Source organism: Trachurus japonicus, chromosome 7 (genome assembly GCF_045865225.1).
Source record: "Trachurus japonicus isolate A0001 chromosome 7, Traja_1.0".
Taxonomy (NCBI): Eukaryota; Metazoa; Chordata; class Actinopteri; order Carangiformes; family Carangidae; genus Trachurus; species Trachurus japonicus.
Genome location: NC_140913.1, coordinates 15966553 through 15984377, shown reverse-complemented (window position 1 = coordinate 15984377; position 17825 = coordinate 15966553). Strand labels below are relative to the sequence as shown.

Below are 17825 nucleotides of genomic sequence, written 5' to 3'. Positions count from 1 at the left end.
ATTTCTGAGGCAAAGGCACATGGTACAGTGACATGACAGGTCGACAGACTGTGGAATATATCTTATAGTTTTCAACATTTTTCTGAATGAGTAGACGATGGCATTCTGTGCTGCAGGTCTGCATCTCCGACAGTGTTGTATCTAATCCTTTGTGGATCTGTTTGCAAATCGTTCTTCATTGTTGTATTTCTGTTTTAGTTTTTCTACATTGTTTTATGTTGTGAAATACCTGTTGTTGCCGTTTAAGATATTTACACCTTTCCCTCTTGTGCTTATGTTATCCTGATGTGGCAGGGAAGAAAAAAGGTAAGGACACATTATCAATTATCTTTCATCTATTATCTATTATCTATTATCTATGTGAAGCTTCTTGTAAAAGGTGTTATGATACAGTGACAAGTCTCCAGAATTTCACAATGGGATTTGAGACTATGATCAGGGATCAAGGATCCCACCTAGTGGTCAAAGGTGGTCACAGTGTCTCATGCAGATATTTTAAGATGATCACAACAACTGATCAAATCTGAGACAGGGAAACAACAGGGACAGTGGCAGCCAAAAATTAGATATTAGCCCAGGCTCTGTTAAAACTAAAAGGAAACATAAAAAGCAGAGAGAATGCTCTCAGGCAGTGGGTGCAGTGGTATAAATATTAGGTGCATAAAATTGACAAAGAAATAAAACATAGATATTTCACCACTAGTCATATCTTTTTGCTGTCAAAATTAAGCTAACAGGCATTAGCAATCCTCAGGCCCTGAGTCTGTCAGACCACCCCTCACTCACTCACCTAACACTTTGAACCCTAAAGACCTACGTTAGTCTAGGTGTGTCATGTCTACTGACAGAAAAATAAAATGTATAGGCTGTGGTCACACGCATGCATGCACACACACACACACACAGGGCTGCAGACTGCCCCTAAAATCTGAGACGGTAGTAATGTTTCATCTACTTGCGCATGTACAACCAGTAAATTTACCGGTAAAATATTTTTTTTTAACACTGGTGAAACAGAAATGGCGATGGCGAAACTGTCATTACAGGTGGCAGACCAGAAAAAGAAATGTGGATATTTGGTGTGCAGGGCGATTTTCTTGCACTCATGAAGTTTTAAGTTAGGGTCCACTGTGCTCCTAGTAAAAAAAAAAGTTAGTCTGGAGCCCTGCACACATTCAGCAATAGCCTGCCGGTGTTGAATTTGGCTGTGGCTGAGGGGCGGATATGGGCTCTGTGCACACAAACTAATTAATCCAGGTGTGTCTGAGTAGTCACAATGGTCAGACACACCTGGATTAATCAGTTTGTCCAATAATGTAAGACAGGAAACAGCATTGGAAGTAGTGGAGCTGTGGATAGAGGAGCCCATTCCCGCTCAAATGCAGCGGAGGAGTAACGTTAAAATGGGCACCATATTCTTATCTTACCCTGGGTTCGATGTAACAACAGTAGCTCCTTCAGCTGGATCCTGGTGTTCTGGTTCAGCCATGTTTCCAGGAGTACAAAGGTCTCCACAGAGTCTGATATACCGGTATTATAATGCGATTTGTTGACGATGACGCAAACATCTGCCAGCATGAGCGTAGGCGCTGCTAGCTTGTGCGGATTAGCATTATGTAGCCTGTTAGTCTGTCTGTCGGTCATATACTGTGGCGCGTTCACACACTTTCTATCCACATACTCTAAATACACGCATTGCAGTTTCAAGGAGGGAGGCCGCAGTAAACAGACATATTTCTACTATGATTTCTACCTGTGGCTGGAGACTTAAGCCCCTCCCCCGACGCCATGACGTAAACCGCGTCAGTTCCTACGCGCGGCGCGGGAATGTCGCCGGTCAATACGAAATTCAAAACAACAAATACTGGAAAATACCACGAGAGATTTGTGGCGCTGTTATAATTAATCAGTGTTGTGTTATCTCATCGAATAACGGTTTGTATAAACGGACATGTCAAAGTTATGCACCACAATAGGACAACCCAAAAACTTTAGCTTGCCCCTTGTTGGAGGTGCAGCTATGTTTCCAAAAGTTCTCTCTGTTCCTGAAAGTGCTGCTGTTTTATTTTTTTCTAATTTAATTTCTCACAGGCTAAACAACCAATGCAGAGAAATACTATATCACCCATAGTGTTGTTTGTTCAGCAAATACACAGAAAGATGAACATCCAAATATAATATAGGCCTATCCAAAGAAGGAAATAACGTTTTCTCAGAAAATAGGAGACTGTTGTAGAAGCAAATCTACACTTCTCACTGAGTGGATGTTGGTGTCTGCATACTTTTATCCCACAAAATATATTGGATAAATGAGAGCTGCTACTAACTAGCTAGATAGATGATAAGCTTTGTTGTCTGTCTCATGCAAAAAAAAATTGTCACTAACATTTTGTATTTCATTTTATAATGCAACTGCCTTATGAGATTTGCATGATTGTCTTTCATTACTTTCATTGAATGACACACTTAATTTACTTTCATGTGACTAAACCAGAGTGTGTATTCCTGCACAATTTTAATTATTGTTTTGTTTGGCTGCATCTAGAAAAGCAGAGGTGGAGGCCAAACAGGCCAAGGAGCACGAGGAGAAGTCAGAGCTGGAGCGACTGCGGACGCTGGGCTATGATGAGACCAAGCTGGCCCCCTGGCAGCGACAGATTATCTTGAAGAAAGGGGATATGGGCAAATAATGAACTGGGCCATCTCCCCCTCCTTTGCCGTGCTGCACTCACCACACACACACACACACACACACACACACTCAACCCAAGGCCTTCACTGAACGCCTCCCCCTTCCCTGAGCCTCCACCCTGCACTGTACACTGAACAGAGGGAAAAAGCTTGTTTGTCTTCCCCCAAAACCCTGTCTCACTCTTCAGCCTCCAGAAACATGGGACCATGCAGTGGTTGCTGCTGTTCACAGGCTCTGAGCCTCAGCCTGGGTGACACACAGCACCATGGCCCCTCACCTCCCATTGAATGTCTCCTGGACACAAACTCATGGCACTGATTCTTCTGCTTAAGACACTTGCTTTAAATGCACCCGTCCTCAACTAATTTAAGGTTGTCTGTGGTATCTTTCCTTGGCTTTCCTGCAAATCAATAGACGCTTTTATATGTACAGTAGAAAATATAAGTATCTGTATGGTATGGGAAAAAGCCTGTTATTGCATTATTTACCTTTATTAGCCCCACTTCCTATTCAGTAACGAAAGGAAAAGTAGCTCCAGAACAGTTGTGTCATCTTAACATGCTCAGCAGATGCATATTACACAATGAAGCAGCTAATGCATTATTTATGTAGACAGTCATGAGATTTTGTATGAAACTCATAGAAGCACTTTCTGAATTGCTTCACTTTACTGCCAGAACTGTAATGCTAACACTGCTCAAACTAATCTGTTTGTTTAGATAAGATTGTTGTCACTTCTGGATTGGGAATATTAATGTATACTGAATATCTTATTTAAAATAATGTAAAGATTATGTAGCTGTGCAAATTTAATTTTGTTAATTGTCACAGGAAAAAAAAAGCTGCAATGTACCAATTTAATTTTTATATTTGACATAAAAGTCAAGCTAATGTGATCATGAATGTGAAATGTTGTTGCATAATGCATATCAACCATGTTGTGATGTATAATTAAGGACATTTGATCCCCAGGGCCCTGGAGTTTTAGAGAAAAAACAAATACTATTATCATGCTAGTTTTTGTTTGAAAATTGCCTTTTTCTGAAAAGACAGAATATACAAAGAGCAGGAGACATCCCTGGAGTATAGCAAAGTTTGTCCTGTGTACTGTTCCAGCCTTTGTCCCACTAACCTGGAGGATGAATGTTTGATGAGCAGATCTGCTTTCACAGTGCTCTCTGTCTGCGAGAAACAGCTGTAACATCAAACGGTACCGTTCCTTAGATAGTGGCAGTGTTTTTTGTAAGCTGCAGCCAATAGTGTGAAGAGTCTGGTTCTATTAGACACTTGATCAAAATAATTATTAACAAAAGTTATACAATGCACTGTATAACATGAGACACAAATAGAAAGTTGAATATGATACAGATAATTTCATAGTCACGATTTCTCTGGTTGAAAAAGCCTCAAGAATTCCCAGGATTCACATGTTTTTGGCCATTGGTTCATCAATGTGGGGTTGAATATGTAAATGGTGAGAGCTGTCTCTTTCTAAATGTCACACATAGGTATTCCCACATGATAGAAAATATTCTCTATGTTTACTAAACTTGTATGTAAAGTTTTACAGATGTAGGATATTGAGTGTACACATGTTGTCTTTAAAGACGTGATCCTGGTTTGGGAATCATTTGCAAATATTCTAATTCACTTTTATCGGATGCCATATGATGTTGAAATTGAAAATGATGTAAACGTCATTGCCATTTGATTTTCAATACATACATATATGTGTGTATGTATATATTCTCCATATAACTCTGTATTTAGTAACCCTCCCAGAATTTTGTCATTCATTGTTTCCACATTGCATTATAATACATGTCTCAGCCTTGCTTGAATAGAACGTTGGCTAATTCATGTTTAATTATATTTTCAGACTGTTAAAAATAAAAAGAAATAAATCTTGAATCACCTAAGTTCAGTATGTTATTGTGTTGCCGAGGACAAACACGTGTACAATAAAATCCACTGGAGTTGTAAAACGATAAATTAATAAATGAGAGACCAGAAGCCCATCCTGATCGACGATGATTCACCAGACTTTTGAGGCCTCTGTTTGTGCCAGTGCATTGGAAACAATTATAGGAATGATGTAAGGATTATGCAAACTGACTGCAAAGTCAGGAACTTTGAGGTAAGATAATGTAGCCTAGAATCACCAGGGGTGTACAGTGATTAAAGTATTTCTAAAATGTATGTCTACACTTAGAGATGAATATTGCCCCTTGGACTCCACATTTCCATGAAGTATTCTTACTTTGAAGTAGAGCTTTTAGTTGGTGGAATTGATTTTATTTTGAAAATGTGATAGACCATATACACTGTGTTGATCACAGAGGAAAAACTGTCAGTCAGTCAGTCAGTCATTGTCATGTAGCCTAGGCTACTCCGTTAGATAAAGATTATAGATTCTTCTCCAGAGACCATGATCTGTGTCTGTGTTTGAAGACTTATAACCACAGATTACAAATGTAAAATAAAACCTTTACATTTGGGAAAGACTGAACAATTTGATGAGTGTGTGTGTGTGTGTGTGTGTGTGTGTGTGTGTGTGTGTGTGTGTGTGTGTAATAGGCCTACTATATCATAATATGTAGGCCTATTATCTACAGTCGGCCACCAGATGGAGACAAAGAGCTAGTGTCATCCAGGCAGATAAGGTGAAATAAGTTAAACGAACATTAGAGATAATGAATTTTGATGAAAAGTAAAAGGAAGAGTTTATCTTCTTACGTTTATATAAGGATTGGAACTATGTCCCAAGGTCAAACGTAGACTTTGATCTTTAAATACATTTAATTGAAACTGATTGTGTTTGATATGGAGAAGATTAACTTGTTAAAACCCAAAGATTCGAGCTTCCACTCTGTAAAAGCTCTTTTTTTGTTTCACTTTTACCTGAACTTTTGCCTTCCTGTGATTGATTGACGCTCACCTGTGGTGACGTCAGCGGCAGAGCTTAATGGGCGCCCGCAAACAGAGGAGGAAGTGAAGTGTGTAAGAAGAAATATGTGACAGACGGAGCAGGAGCGCAGGAGTGAGACCGCTGCTGCTCAAGCCGCACTTCTTACCTACTCCCTGTCTGTGGCCACAGCTGGCTCACACATCTGGACCCAGACTGTGGTGTCATTTCTACGGAGTCCCGCCGGTGTTTGTGACGCTCACCTCTCGGGTAAGACGACCGCCACAGAGCTCAAGACCGTCGGTGTTTGTTGAACTGCGTGTCACCTCGCTGTTATGAGCCATGGGAATGTGAGGCAGACATTTTTTTTTTCTCCCACCCTAATCCGTCTTTCAGGCGGAGAACTTATTGGAAAGTTGAGACTGAGCAGAGAAACAAGCAACTCGTTTATAATTTAGTATCATATCTGTAGAATGTAAAATAAGTTTCTTACTGTCTGTAAAGAATGACATTTTAAGACTACAATAATAATACGTTTATGAGGGTTGGATCCAGGTGTGTCTTTATTTTTATGACCAGATAAAAAGTAGAAAAGTGCTGTAATTTCTGTGGTGCACGGATTTGTTGGAGCAGGTCTTAGTATGTTCTTTTGTGTTGTGCAGTGCAGTGTAGGAAGATGCTGTGAGTCATGTGTGAGTGTCTTAATGTGAGTTTGCGGACTGACACAACTGGCTGCTCTCTCCAACTGTGTTTGTGTGTGAGTGGGGAACTGGATCATAGGTTACATCTGAGAGCCGCACTCAGTGGTGTGTTTGAGGGTCATTTAACCTGGTGTAGGCTGCTGTGTAATATCTAAGACTTTATAGGGGGAATATGGAACTGACAATGAAATGATAAATGTTAATGATAAATGCCAAGGCTTATCCTTATCCATCTCTATTACCCTTCTGTTTTCCTTTTGCCTACTGTATGTTAAGGTATGTTCTCAGCTATGTTATCTGCTCTAGTTTGAGGTTTCTGCATGTCTCCTAGTCGTTCATACAAAGGCTGTGTTCTGTCATTCCTCTTCAGACTCCTCCAATGTTGTAAGTTTTGAAGTGCTCAGAAGACCGGGCCGTGGTCACGGCCAAGAGAACACCATGTCCCAAAACCAGTCAGACAGCTGCAAGGGCGACCCGGCCCCTATAATGCTGGAGAGCCATTTCTCAACAGAACTGCATATATGTGAGCCAGGTGACAACTGCTGCAAGCCAAAAAACCCCTCCACACCTCAGTTGGAAACAGAAACATCCACAACCAAAGAAGGTGCTGCAGATAAGCTTGCGGTGCCTCAGCAGGTGCTTTTGAGCACCCAGACTCCCGCAGCAATGAAGGTCGGCACCCACCAACTCATCCCCAAGAGTTTAGCAACATCTAGCCGACCTAAGAACCGCCACCACACCACCGTGGTCACGTTCCCAATAGGACTGGAGCACTCCAGCAGTGGGACTCGTAGCCGACACTCGACCCAGGGGCCGGATCTGTCCTGGGAGGACTATGACAGCGATGGAGATGGCTTTTCTTTGAGGAGGAACCGCAGGAACAAGTCGTACAGAGCAGCTGTGACCAGCCTGGATATTGATGCCATGGCGGCAGGACGAGGGACTATGGCCACGCTGAAACCTGTCAAAGAGGGCAGAGCACCCAGCCCTTCTCCAGCTCGCAGCCCTGGACGCAAGGTGAGAGAGCCCAAGAGGTTGAGGAAGAAAGACCAGCGGGGTACGATAAACTCGTAGTATATTTAACAGAATTTAACAGGATATATTTCACAATGTGGGGTAATCAGTAGCAGTCATTCTCCAGCAATGAAGTGATCTGTAGATCAACTATGTGTGTTTATTTAGAAAGTGATTAGTTATTATAAGCAAAACTGATTTAAAAAAGCGACTTCACAGCCAGAACATACTTAACATGAAAACGGAGCCTAGTCGATACAGTTTTGTTCTTCTAATAGTCTCACAGCTCACAGCCAGCATAGCCAGTCCTCTGTCAAATTCTGCTTTAGTCATAGGGAACATGGTAACTGCTTCCTGTCTTCCAGAGCTGTACTAGTGTTGAGCAAGGCCTTGTGGGGGGTTTTACCACATTGTAATTAAAGCATGCATCATTTGAGGATTACAGAAGAGAAGCACTGTTGTAAAGAGAATAAGATATTAGGAGGGGAAAAGATGATGAAGGTATGATTGATGCACAAGTACTCCACAGTAATAAACTCAGACAACACTGCTGTCTTCCCTGTAGAGAACCCTGATGAGAAAGAGGAACCAGAAGCATCGTGGCTCCTTCAAAGACGGTACGTTCACCAATGTGTCACTCTGTCCGTTGCTCTAAATTTGGCTACGGGACTACAAATAGTTGGGGGGAAAAAACAATGACATTTGGTGTTTTTTTCTTGCAATGTAATTACACGTCCTAGAACATCCCAGAAATGATTGTGACTTGTTACCTGGAATTGACGTGTGGATGCTATAATCTAAATGTCATATCTATTGAGAAAGAGAAAATCCCTGGAGGGAGCAGGGGGAGGATCAAACAGGAAATCATTCCCTCTGTCCACTACACTCCCAGCATACTGAGGCTCTGTTGTCCTGAAGGTGGACGCTGGTTCTGCATCTCAGGACGCTGTTGTGATCAAAAGACATTTTCAGATCTAATTATGTGGATTTGAGAAGTTTTTTTTATTGAAGTATCTCCTTTTAGGGGGATGAAGCTGCCTGAGAACAAACTCTCTAACAATGTTAACATTAAGTATGTGCAATTGAATTGACAGAAACATTTCTGCTTGTTTCTGGTCGATGAGGAGTGTTTTTATCTGATCTCAAACATTTCAAGAAGAAGGGTGGTCATTTAACAGAAGCACTGAATCTTTTTTTCCTGTACATTAAATACTGAGAGAATCAAACCTGTGACCCTTAATTAACTTTTACTAACTCTCAATGTGGGCCATGTTATTAGGAACTGATTGATATCTCTACTTTGGGTTAAGGTTAGGGGTCCTACTTTCATTTCTATGCTTTACAAACCACTTACAATGGGCGAATAACAACTTTGACCTCATTTTATTATTTGTTGTATGTATTTCCTGCTTCTGTGGTTACGAATCATGTTCGTATCTCCACATCTCACAATCCTGTTTGGATGTTTGTTGATGCCTGTGCAATCCACAGCTACCCCACGCCTCTACCAGGAGATCCGTGAGCGTGGACTGCACTCCACCAACCAGGATGAGCTGCTGGATGACTTTGTGGTGGTGGAGCCTCCCGTGGAGGACCAGGGCATCGTGGTGAAGAGCTACCGGCCAGCACAGCTCACCTGGAGCCAGCTCCCACAGGTAAACCTCTTAATGACATGCAAAGTGTGTGCAACCAAGCGCATACATCCAGTAGTGTAGCCTAAGTGTACATAAATTCATCTCAGTCGTCACTTCCTCCAGCAGAGAACACTGGCAGCCAGTGTGTCGGTCTTCTGATCTTTTGTATAATTAGGGGCAATATGAAAGCTGAAATCAGCCTGATATAAACGTACACACCCCACGACCTTGTGTCTGTTTAAGATGTCAGAACATCCACTGAAGCTGACTGACAGGCTGCTGATGATCACATTTTTAAACATCAATGACAAAGCAGACTTGATTGCATAATGTGACAACTTAACTTCTTTTTGAATGTCTTGCAAAGGTGAAGGACACAGGAATCCTCACAATGATCACACCTCAGGAAAGAAAGAGACAAGAGGTAAGTTGTGTGTGTGCGCGTGTGTGTGTGCCATTATGTAGTTGTGTATACAACAGGTCCAATGCAGCTCAGTGGTCAAAGTATTTTTTTTACACTCACTCACTGTTTTTTTTTATCAGCATCCAGAAGCTACACTGATTCCAATAGATTTTTAAAGACATTTTTCATTTGCAGTTGGGCACAGTAACATGTTCATAACATTTTAACAATGCAGGTTCACAGTGTTGTTCAGTCTCTTTTTACACTATCTGTTGTTTCTGTGTCAGTGAGCTGGAATAATACAACCCTGCAGTCGTCACGAATGGTTCTTATATGGTTCTCCACTGATTAAGTGTTGCACTTCCACACAAAAGACAAATGAAAAACGAACAGAGTCTGTGATACCTTAAGTTTTAAGTCCATGAAAATAACTAGATCCTAAATTTCCTGTAGCCTAGTGCAACTCACTTTCATTATAGATATACATTTACTTAAAACAACAACAACTGGAAAGCAGGTCCTACATATCCTACACAGAAGTGTCTGAGGGTATATTTTCTCTTTCTCTTCACAAGTGCAGATGTTGTGTCAATACCAAAGGTCCACCCTGTGTGCACTGTGGTCCCTGAATAAGGCCACACCCTGCTAGTGTAATCACACTCTGGGCCAGGTGCTTGTTTTGCTTCTTTGTACTGTTGGTCACTTAATGGGTCTAGGTGTAGTGTTTGAGCAGGGTGATCTCATGGCAGCTCATCACGCCAGTGTTAACGCTACATTTTATGGATATTAAAGTACTAGGGTGAAGTTTGGGGCTATGAAACTTTGATCAACTAAGAGACGTTGCTCTTCGACTAGGCAATGCTGTAATATTGTAGTATCAGGAAGATCTGAACAGAAAACACATTCCACTTTTTTCAGCCAAGTCATAGGGGAGCTCTACCAGAGTCAGTATGCACTAAAAATGATTCACTGTTCTTTTGTGAAGTTCTGAATTTTCAGCCTGAAGCATTAAGAGTGACCCAAGATTTTCAGGAAGTAGTGTTCTTGATTCAGTTTAGCTAATGCCCTTTGGTCCTCACAGTGGTGTGGGAGGTGTGCCATCACCGCCTCATAGCTCACCTACGATCATGACCACAAGCAGCAGAAGTTAAATAAAGATTCTTCACAAAATATTAATACTGGAAGAACTACAAAACTACAAATCAACCACTCCCAAGGTGTCATCCACTTCTGGACCTTTTTTGTTAGCTGCTGGTGTTTTTTGTGGGGGGTCAGCGCTATGATAGCAAGTGTCCTAACTAAGTCATAAACATGCCTCACATGCTCTCACAGCCCATGAACCAGTATGGTCTCGCAGGTCCTCTGGCTCAAGTCTGTTGTGCCTTCCTGCTCTGAGCTGTTGGAACAGTTTCCACAGAGAAGCTGAGAGCAGCCAGAGGCGTTGTAGCTTTAAAGTGTAAATTCAGCACGCACCTCTTCAGCTTGGGATGTTAATTACTGTAAATCTAGTTGTCAATCATTAGTCACACAATTGTGATCATGTTCTAAATTATATTTTATTCTATTTTACGAATTATTTAATGAAACATTTTTTATGCGCTTTCTTGTTTTTGCTCATGTTATAAAAGCTTTTTATTATCTTCTTAGTTGTATTTCAGCTTTCTTACTTGATTTGTTGCTTGTTAGTCATTTGGGAAACACTAACCTGTATGAAAAGTGCTGTAGAGATAATGATTGATTGCTGATATCATGACAAAATGAAAAGTACATATTGTAAATGTGACAGTTTCCTCCACATCCACGTCATTTTCGCTCTGTGTGGTCATTTCACAGGCCATTTTTGAGATAATCACCTCCGAGCATTCGTACCTGCACAGCCTGGGCATCCTGGTGAGTCACTTCAAGAGCAATGAAGCACTGAAAAAAACAATGACGGCGACAGAGCACCATCACCTCTTCTCCAACATCTCTGTCATCCACCAAGTCAGCAAGCGGTGGGTACAGCACCCTTTTTTTTTTTTTTAATCTATGATATCATGTTTTCTTGTTGACTGCTCCCTTAAATTAACTACTTACTTATTTAACTATTTATTCATTTTTAGTATAATATGATCATGTATGCTGTTTCTGTTCTTGGGGTTGACTTTCAACTTGACTTCAAACTAATTAATGAATGTGTTGAACGAATGAATATTGTATGTAATAATGGTAGCTGGGATAAATTAAGTTGGGATAAATTAAGTTGTATTCTATTCTTTTCTATTCTTATTCTATTCTTTTCTATTCTATTCTACCCTGACAGTCTCACTTGTGTAGCTATGTGAGATGTGCTGATGGAGAACTGGTTGGATTTTCGCCACCTTGTAGAAAAGGACTTGATGCTATCTGTGTGTGAATCAGTCTACTGGGTTGTTGCTTTATCTGCATATCTGCAGGTTTTAAATGGAGGCGTGTGTGTGTGTGTGTGTGTGTGTTTTCCCTTAGCATGTCTTCACTATCCCGTAGGCTCCATCAACATGTTAAAACATGCTAGCTGAACTGGTTCTGCTGCCTTGCTGCTCTGAATGGTATTCCCGCCTGTAAGATGGTAATGTGCTTGAGAGCTTGTGCTGCTCTATGCATTGCTGGCTACTTTACTTTGGATAGAAACAGATTCGGTTATAGCAGCAACAGAAGTGTCTGTCTGCCTTTGAAACTCACTCTATTGTCTTTTTTTAAGGTAGAAGTGAAAACGTGAACTGGAAGGCAGAAGTTGTCTGACTGCGGCGCTGCTGTGTGACATGTCCGACTTACAGTAGCTGAGTTTTTTAAATGCGTCCTGGAGTTGCTTCCTGGGTTGGGCTGTTGTTTAGGTGTCATTTTACTCTTTTTTGTTAAAAAAGTTGCTTTGCAAGGGTGGGGCTGAAATTCTTTCAAGTCAGTCAAGTCAGAAAGGGCCTCCTTTTGTTAGTGTATTAAAATAGAAATGAAAATGTACGCAAGTTGTTTTAAGATAATTGGGAGCTCAAAATGATCAGTCTGGTGGGTTTGCTCTGAAGTTCACATTTGTCAGTGTTCACTGATTTCAGAAAGTATTTTGTTTCCAGAGATACAACAGAGGACACATAATGTAAATAGGCTCACGTGACCTACTTGGGTTGGACAAAGGCATAGAATCTTACTTTCTAGAGCATTAAGTTTTTAGTTTTATTAGATGATCAATGTCAGTTTCATGACAGTGATAAGTTCATCTCACTCTCAGTTCAGACTCAATGCGTCACTAAAACAGCTGTTGCACTGAAAACAGTCTGTAGGCAGAAAAACATACCCCTCACTTCTTTTTTTTTTTTTTTTACTAACCCCTCTCCTCTCTCTCTATTTTTAGTTTTTTTGAGGACCTCGAGCGGCGTCACTACGACGGTCCAGTGATTCGAGATATTAGCGATATCGTTCAGAACCATGCTGCGCACCACTTTGAGCCCTACATCGTCTACTGCTCCAATGAGACCTTCCAACAGAGGACGCTGCAGAAGCTGCTGTGAGTAGCACAACAAACTGTTTACATCACCGCTGAGTTTCTGTAGTGAGCTAAAGCTACATTCTGCTTTCTGCCTGTGCAGGACCAGTAACAATGCTTTCAAAGAGACCCTGAAGCAAATCGAAGGGAGCAGTGAATGCGGAGGCCTCCCAATGATCTCCTTCCTCATCCTCCCTATGCAGCGAGTGACCAGACTGCCTCTGCTGCTGGATGTAAGTTTAACCTTTACTGTCCTACAGTCACAGCTCTCAAACCTAAAAAAAAGAAGCAAAGGCTCATTCCAGCAGGTTCATGTAATGTAATTACATTTACACTTCCTGGGTTTTGGACCACTGGCGCCTATAATTTGGACCAGGTATCTGATCTTGGAGGTGGTGTTTTTTTGAGACAGGACAGAACATTAACCTGGAGAATCCCTCGCATGAACCACCTGCTAAACAGTTTGCTCCAGCAACTAAAAAAATGTTTTACGTAAAATGAGTTATATTTTGTATGCTGTAAACCCTTATAATGTTGTAATGGTCTTGTAGTTTGTACTCAAACATGTGCCTCTACAAAGACTTTTAGCAGAACAGTATCTATAATCTATCTATGACTCATCCTCAGATTTTGGAAACTGAATGAAAACCTCATTAACTGTGTTTTTAGGATCACACAAACCCATAACTTTGTGTTCAACATGTGCATGAATAGTGCTGGACTTAATGATCAGAGGCTGTCAGTGATTTAGGAGCCTCATATTCGGACTGAGGTAGGGCGATACTGCCAACAGAAGTACATTAGGGGATTTCATGTCTTTCTTTTCTCCGCACAGACAATCTGCCAGAAAACTCCAGACACGACAGCGGAGTACTTCGCTGCTGTTTGGGCACTAAATGCCATCAGTAAGGTAGAGTTGCTGTGAATAAGCTCTGCTTTTGTGCTGAATCTCCAGCTGTTTTATGACCTCATGAGCTGGGGACTGTGAAGCCGATACGTTCTGATGGTCTTGATTGTCCTCGTTGTTGTGATGAATATCTCAACAGCTGGTCTCTAGCTGCAATGATGGAGCAAGGCGGATGGAGCGGACAGAGCAGATGTACACCATCCAGAAGCAGATGGATTTTGGTAAAATCAAGGTGAGGGTCGGAAAACAGTGCTTCCGGGGTTTGACATTGAAATATTGGCTATAATTGGTCTGGATGTAAACGGCAGAAACACAGTGGGACTAACCCTAACCCTAACTCACAATGGGACTCTCCCCCTTTTGCTAACCTGCGCAAATCTTGTGTCCCCACAGCCGTTTCCTGTGGTGTCATCATCACGGTGTCTGAAGAAGCGTGGCGAGGTGACTTTCTCTTCTGAGGAGCTCAGCATCTGGAGGGCTTTCAGCACCAGGAGCTACTACCTGTTTCTTTTTAATGACGTACTGATTGTTACCAAGAAGAAGAGGTCAGTGGAGTTAAAAGGCACAGTTTGATGTGAATGTTATTCTCATTCTAAGCCACATTAATGTCAGTAAATATTCTCCAGGATATAGTATTTAGACATGAAGTATAAAATAATTGAATCACTTGAGATTGAAATAAAAAGAACTGCTGGGAGTCGACTAAACTGAACTGGGGGCTGGAGAGAAGAAACTCCAGGATCACATCTTTCCTGGACACTAAATAGGTCCAGCTGCTGGTTTGCAGGGAAAATGAAAAAACAAAGAGGACGGGGACAAGAGAGAGGATAGTGTATGGCTGTGGTGCGTGTGCATACTTGAGATTCTTCAATCTTGCATTCAGCATGTTACTGTGACTGAGCACAGCTTTCTGTTTTGAGTTAGGGAGAAAGCAAACAATGTGAGCTCAGAGGAGTGAGTGACCCACAACACTGGAGTCATTTTAAGGGCTGTAGAGTCAGCACTGTGACCTGGTCTTCAGGTGCTAATAGGAGGAAATGCTGTTAGCAGATAGTTGCAGAATGCAGTTTTCGACTTTTTTAGCTGCACTATAATGTCTCACAAAAATGATTGTCACATTATTTCTGTAAATGTCCCTACTTGTTGTGAAAAGAGAAGAAAATGGCTTTTGCCTGTTAAAGAAAATGAGCTAATAAATGTAAATACTAGTAAAAACTGTCTACATGCAGTGAGGAGAGCTTTGTTGTGATGGACTACGCCACTCTGGAGAATGTGACGGTGGAGGCTGGGGGGGAGACTGAGGGACGGACGACCTCGCCTGGAAAGAGCTCCAACCACTATCTTTCCTTCAAACTGCTGATGAGCAAGAACAGTGAGGGGAGATCAGAGCACATTTCCCTGGTGGCAGACTCAAGGTACTGCTGCTCTCATCCTACATCAGCCATGATGGAAGATTTGAGTATTAAAAGATGACTTTAGGTACAGTTTCTTCTGGAATAGTAGACGATGCAGGCTGTGATTCTGTCAAACATTAGTTTATACATAAATTAAGAAAAACATCCAATGTTGATGCATTATAGTTAAGATGGCCTCTGAGAAACTTGTGCATGTGTCACATGCAAAAAAATCACTCACTTGCATGACCTTTAAAAAAGAGCTGATCGTTGGTGTCTGGCGCCCCCTGGTGACAGAAGTCTGAACTCCAACCTGAAGTGTTCCCCTGCATTTAATTAATTCAGAAAAGATGACTGTACTGGATGTGGCATTTGCTGTGATTGTTTGTTTGTTTTGTTTTGTTTCTGTTGCCAAGGATGGACAGGGCTCGGTGGATAGTGGCTCTTACAGAGCATGAGCAGGGAGGTGTCATCACTTCTTCAGATGGTAAGTTAGTACGCTTCATTTACCGAGGGTGTCACCCTTGAATTAGACCTCAATCTTCAATATTACAATCAATGACAACTCTGCTTTTGTACCTCTCATGTGTAAATGACTTGTTTTGGCCTTTAAGGGTGTTTTGCATTAAAAACTTGAATTTTCCATTTCAAATGAGTCTGTAAACTGTTCAAAAATAAAATCTTCCTCACACCTACACAGGTTCTCCCTGCTTTGCCAGGCTTTTGAACTGTGCGCCAACATTGCCCGTTAGTGAGTCGGTCAGAAAAGGAGGCATATGGCAGCCCACTTTGTCAGATAGCATTTCAAAGACACAAAGCATGAGGAAAAAAACCCATCTTTGGCTTGTTGATACACAATATAACTCTGGTCAGAACTAGAGACCTTAGGCTGCTCATCACCTGGCATGTTGTCCAGGTGGTGGCAGCAAATGCTTTAATTGCCGCCATTGTAGCCAATTTTTGATTTTCAATAAATGTGAACATTTTCTACAGTTTCCACTTGTTATTATGGCTTATAGGGTTGAGACAAATGGACAAAAATAGCTATTTAAAAAGAAATCTACAACAAAGTGTGCACAAATGGAGCAGGTTTGGGCACTTTCTAAAGCCACAATGTGTGTGTATACATACTGTGGACATCCGCAGTATGGATTTCAAGGCATGACAGTTGTGGAACAAGCATTCAGATTCCTACAGAGGACGAATAGTATCCCATATGTCTGAAGGCCAAATAAATGAAATGAATGGATATCAAACTTTATCTTTTCCTTATTTAATCAGTGCCGTTCTTGTTCATACAATTACACATGCTTGTTAATGGCTAACTGTTAAGGATTAAACGCCATGGGGACACTATGGTGTTTGTGCTATAGCTGTTATTTAAAGAGTGCGTGATAGCACTGATGTGACGTCCTTATCAAAGGGTGTGCCTTTCCAGGGAAGATGACGCATCCCAGGAAGCAATGCCATGGGCTCAATCAGCATGTTTTTATTGTTCAAAAAGGTGCCCCAGTCTTAACAGGAAATAAGTAAAGAACCTTAAATGCTGAATCACTTACATAAAATCCAGTAAGAGATACTGTACCTAACAGTAAAGCTTGAATGTGTTTCAGGTATGCCACAGTATGAGGCCACTAAAGCCTACATGCCAAAGGAGCCAGATGAGCTGGGGCTACAACAGGCTGAGCTCGTCATTGTCCTACAGGAGGAGGAAGGTGAGGCTTTGGTTGTCAATAGGTCTAATATACTGTAACTCGGTGTCTCCTCATCTACTCCGCACAAAAAAGATGCAAGAAAACTCATTGAAATGTCCTGCTGTTTAATCTTCCTAGCCTGGTGCTACGGAGAGAGAATGCGAGACGGAGAGAGAGGCTGGTTTCCTGCTAACTGTGCCACAGAGATCACCAACCCCACAGCAATGGAGAACAATGTGCAGCGCATGAAGCGGTTGCGCAAAGAGACCAATGTTTGAATGGCAGTGCTGCAGTACACGGACGTGCAGGGAGTGGACAAAATGAGATAAATGCCTTCTAGCAGACATGAGATTCTCACTGTCTTCAGTTTGTGTTGACACACTGATGAATTAACACTGAACACGGGGGGACACATTTCTGTCCCAGAGGTCCATTACTAACGTAAGGGATGTTCAAGGATAAGGAAAGCGTGAAAGCCATTCTAGCACCTGAGTGGAAAACAGAAATATGCAGTAGTAGTATTTTCATTTACCTTGTACAATACTACTGTTATAAATGTAATTTTTAAACTTACTGGTTGTAGTAAATGAACCTCAAATGTAGCTTCAGACTATTTCAATTCCAGGAGCTAGAAAATGTTAAGTGAAGTGCATTTCCTACACTTTGTTTTAAAGAATCTTTACCTTACCCGCTAAATGAGAAACTTGATCTTTGTAGTGCTAAACATTGGTTATATTTGTGTCACAGTTGTGTTAGTATCATATACAGATGCTGTCTAGTCTTTGTAACCACTGTTTTGGTAGGAATTTGCCATTTAAAAATGTGGGTTATGATAAAGTATTTTATTGTTGATGTGGTACATTAAATATTCACTGCACCACACATGGTGGCCTGGTGTAAATGTATGTAACTGAAAGAAAACAACTCTGGTTTGTGCCATTGTGTAGAAATCATATACTTGAAAAATAAAACGACCACTCGAGAC

General features: G+C 41.4%; 1 protein-coding gene across 1 annotated transcript; it reads left to right on the top strand.

Annotated features, from left to right (window-relative positions):
- The first annotated feature begins 5708 nt into the window (after window positions 1-5708).
- arhgef16 (Rho guanine nucleotide exchange factor (GEF) 16) lies at window positions 5709-17818 on the top strand. The gene is made up of 15 exons (XM_085781510.1): window positions 5709-5867; window positions 6669-7315; window positions 7878-7929; window positions 8804-8967; window positions 9314-9370; window positions 11183-11343; window positions 12714-12866; window positions 12949-13078; window positions 13681-13755; window positions 13892-13984; window positions 14146-14297; window positions 14982-15167; window positions 15563-15633; window positions 16760-16861; window positions 16979-17818. The coding sequence occupies exons 2-15, from the start codon at window positions 6737-6739 to the stop codon at window positions 17116-17118; spliced, it is 2115 nt and encodes a 704-aa protein (XP_085637636.1). The 5' UTR covers window positions 5709-5867; window positions 6669-6736; the 3' UTR covers window positions 17119-17818.
- Window positions 17819-17825: the final 7 nt, after the last annotated feature.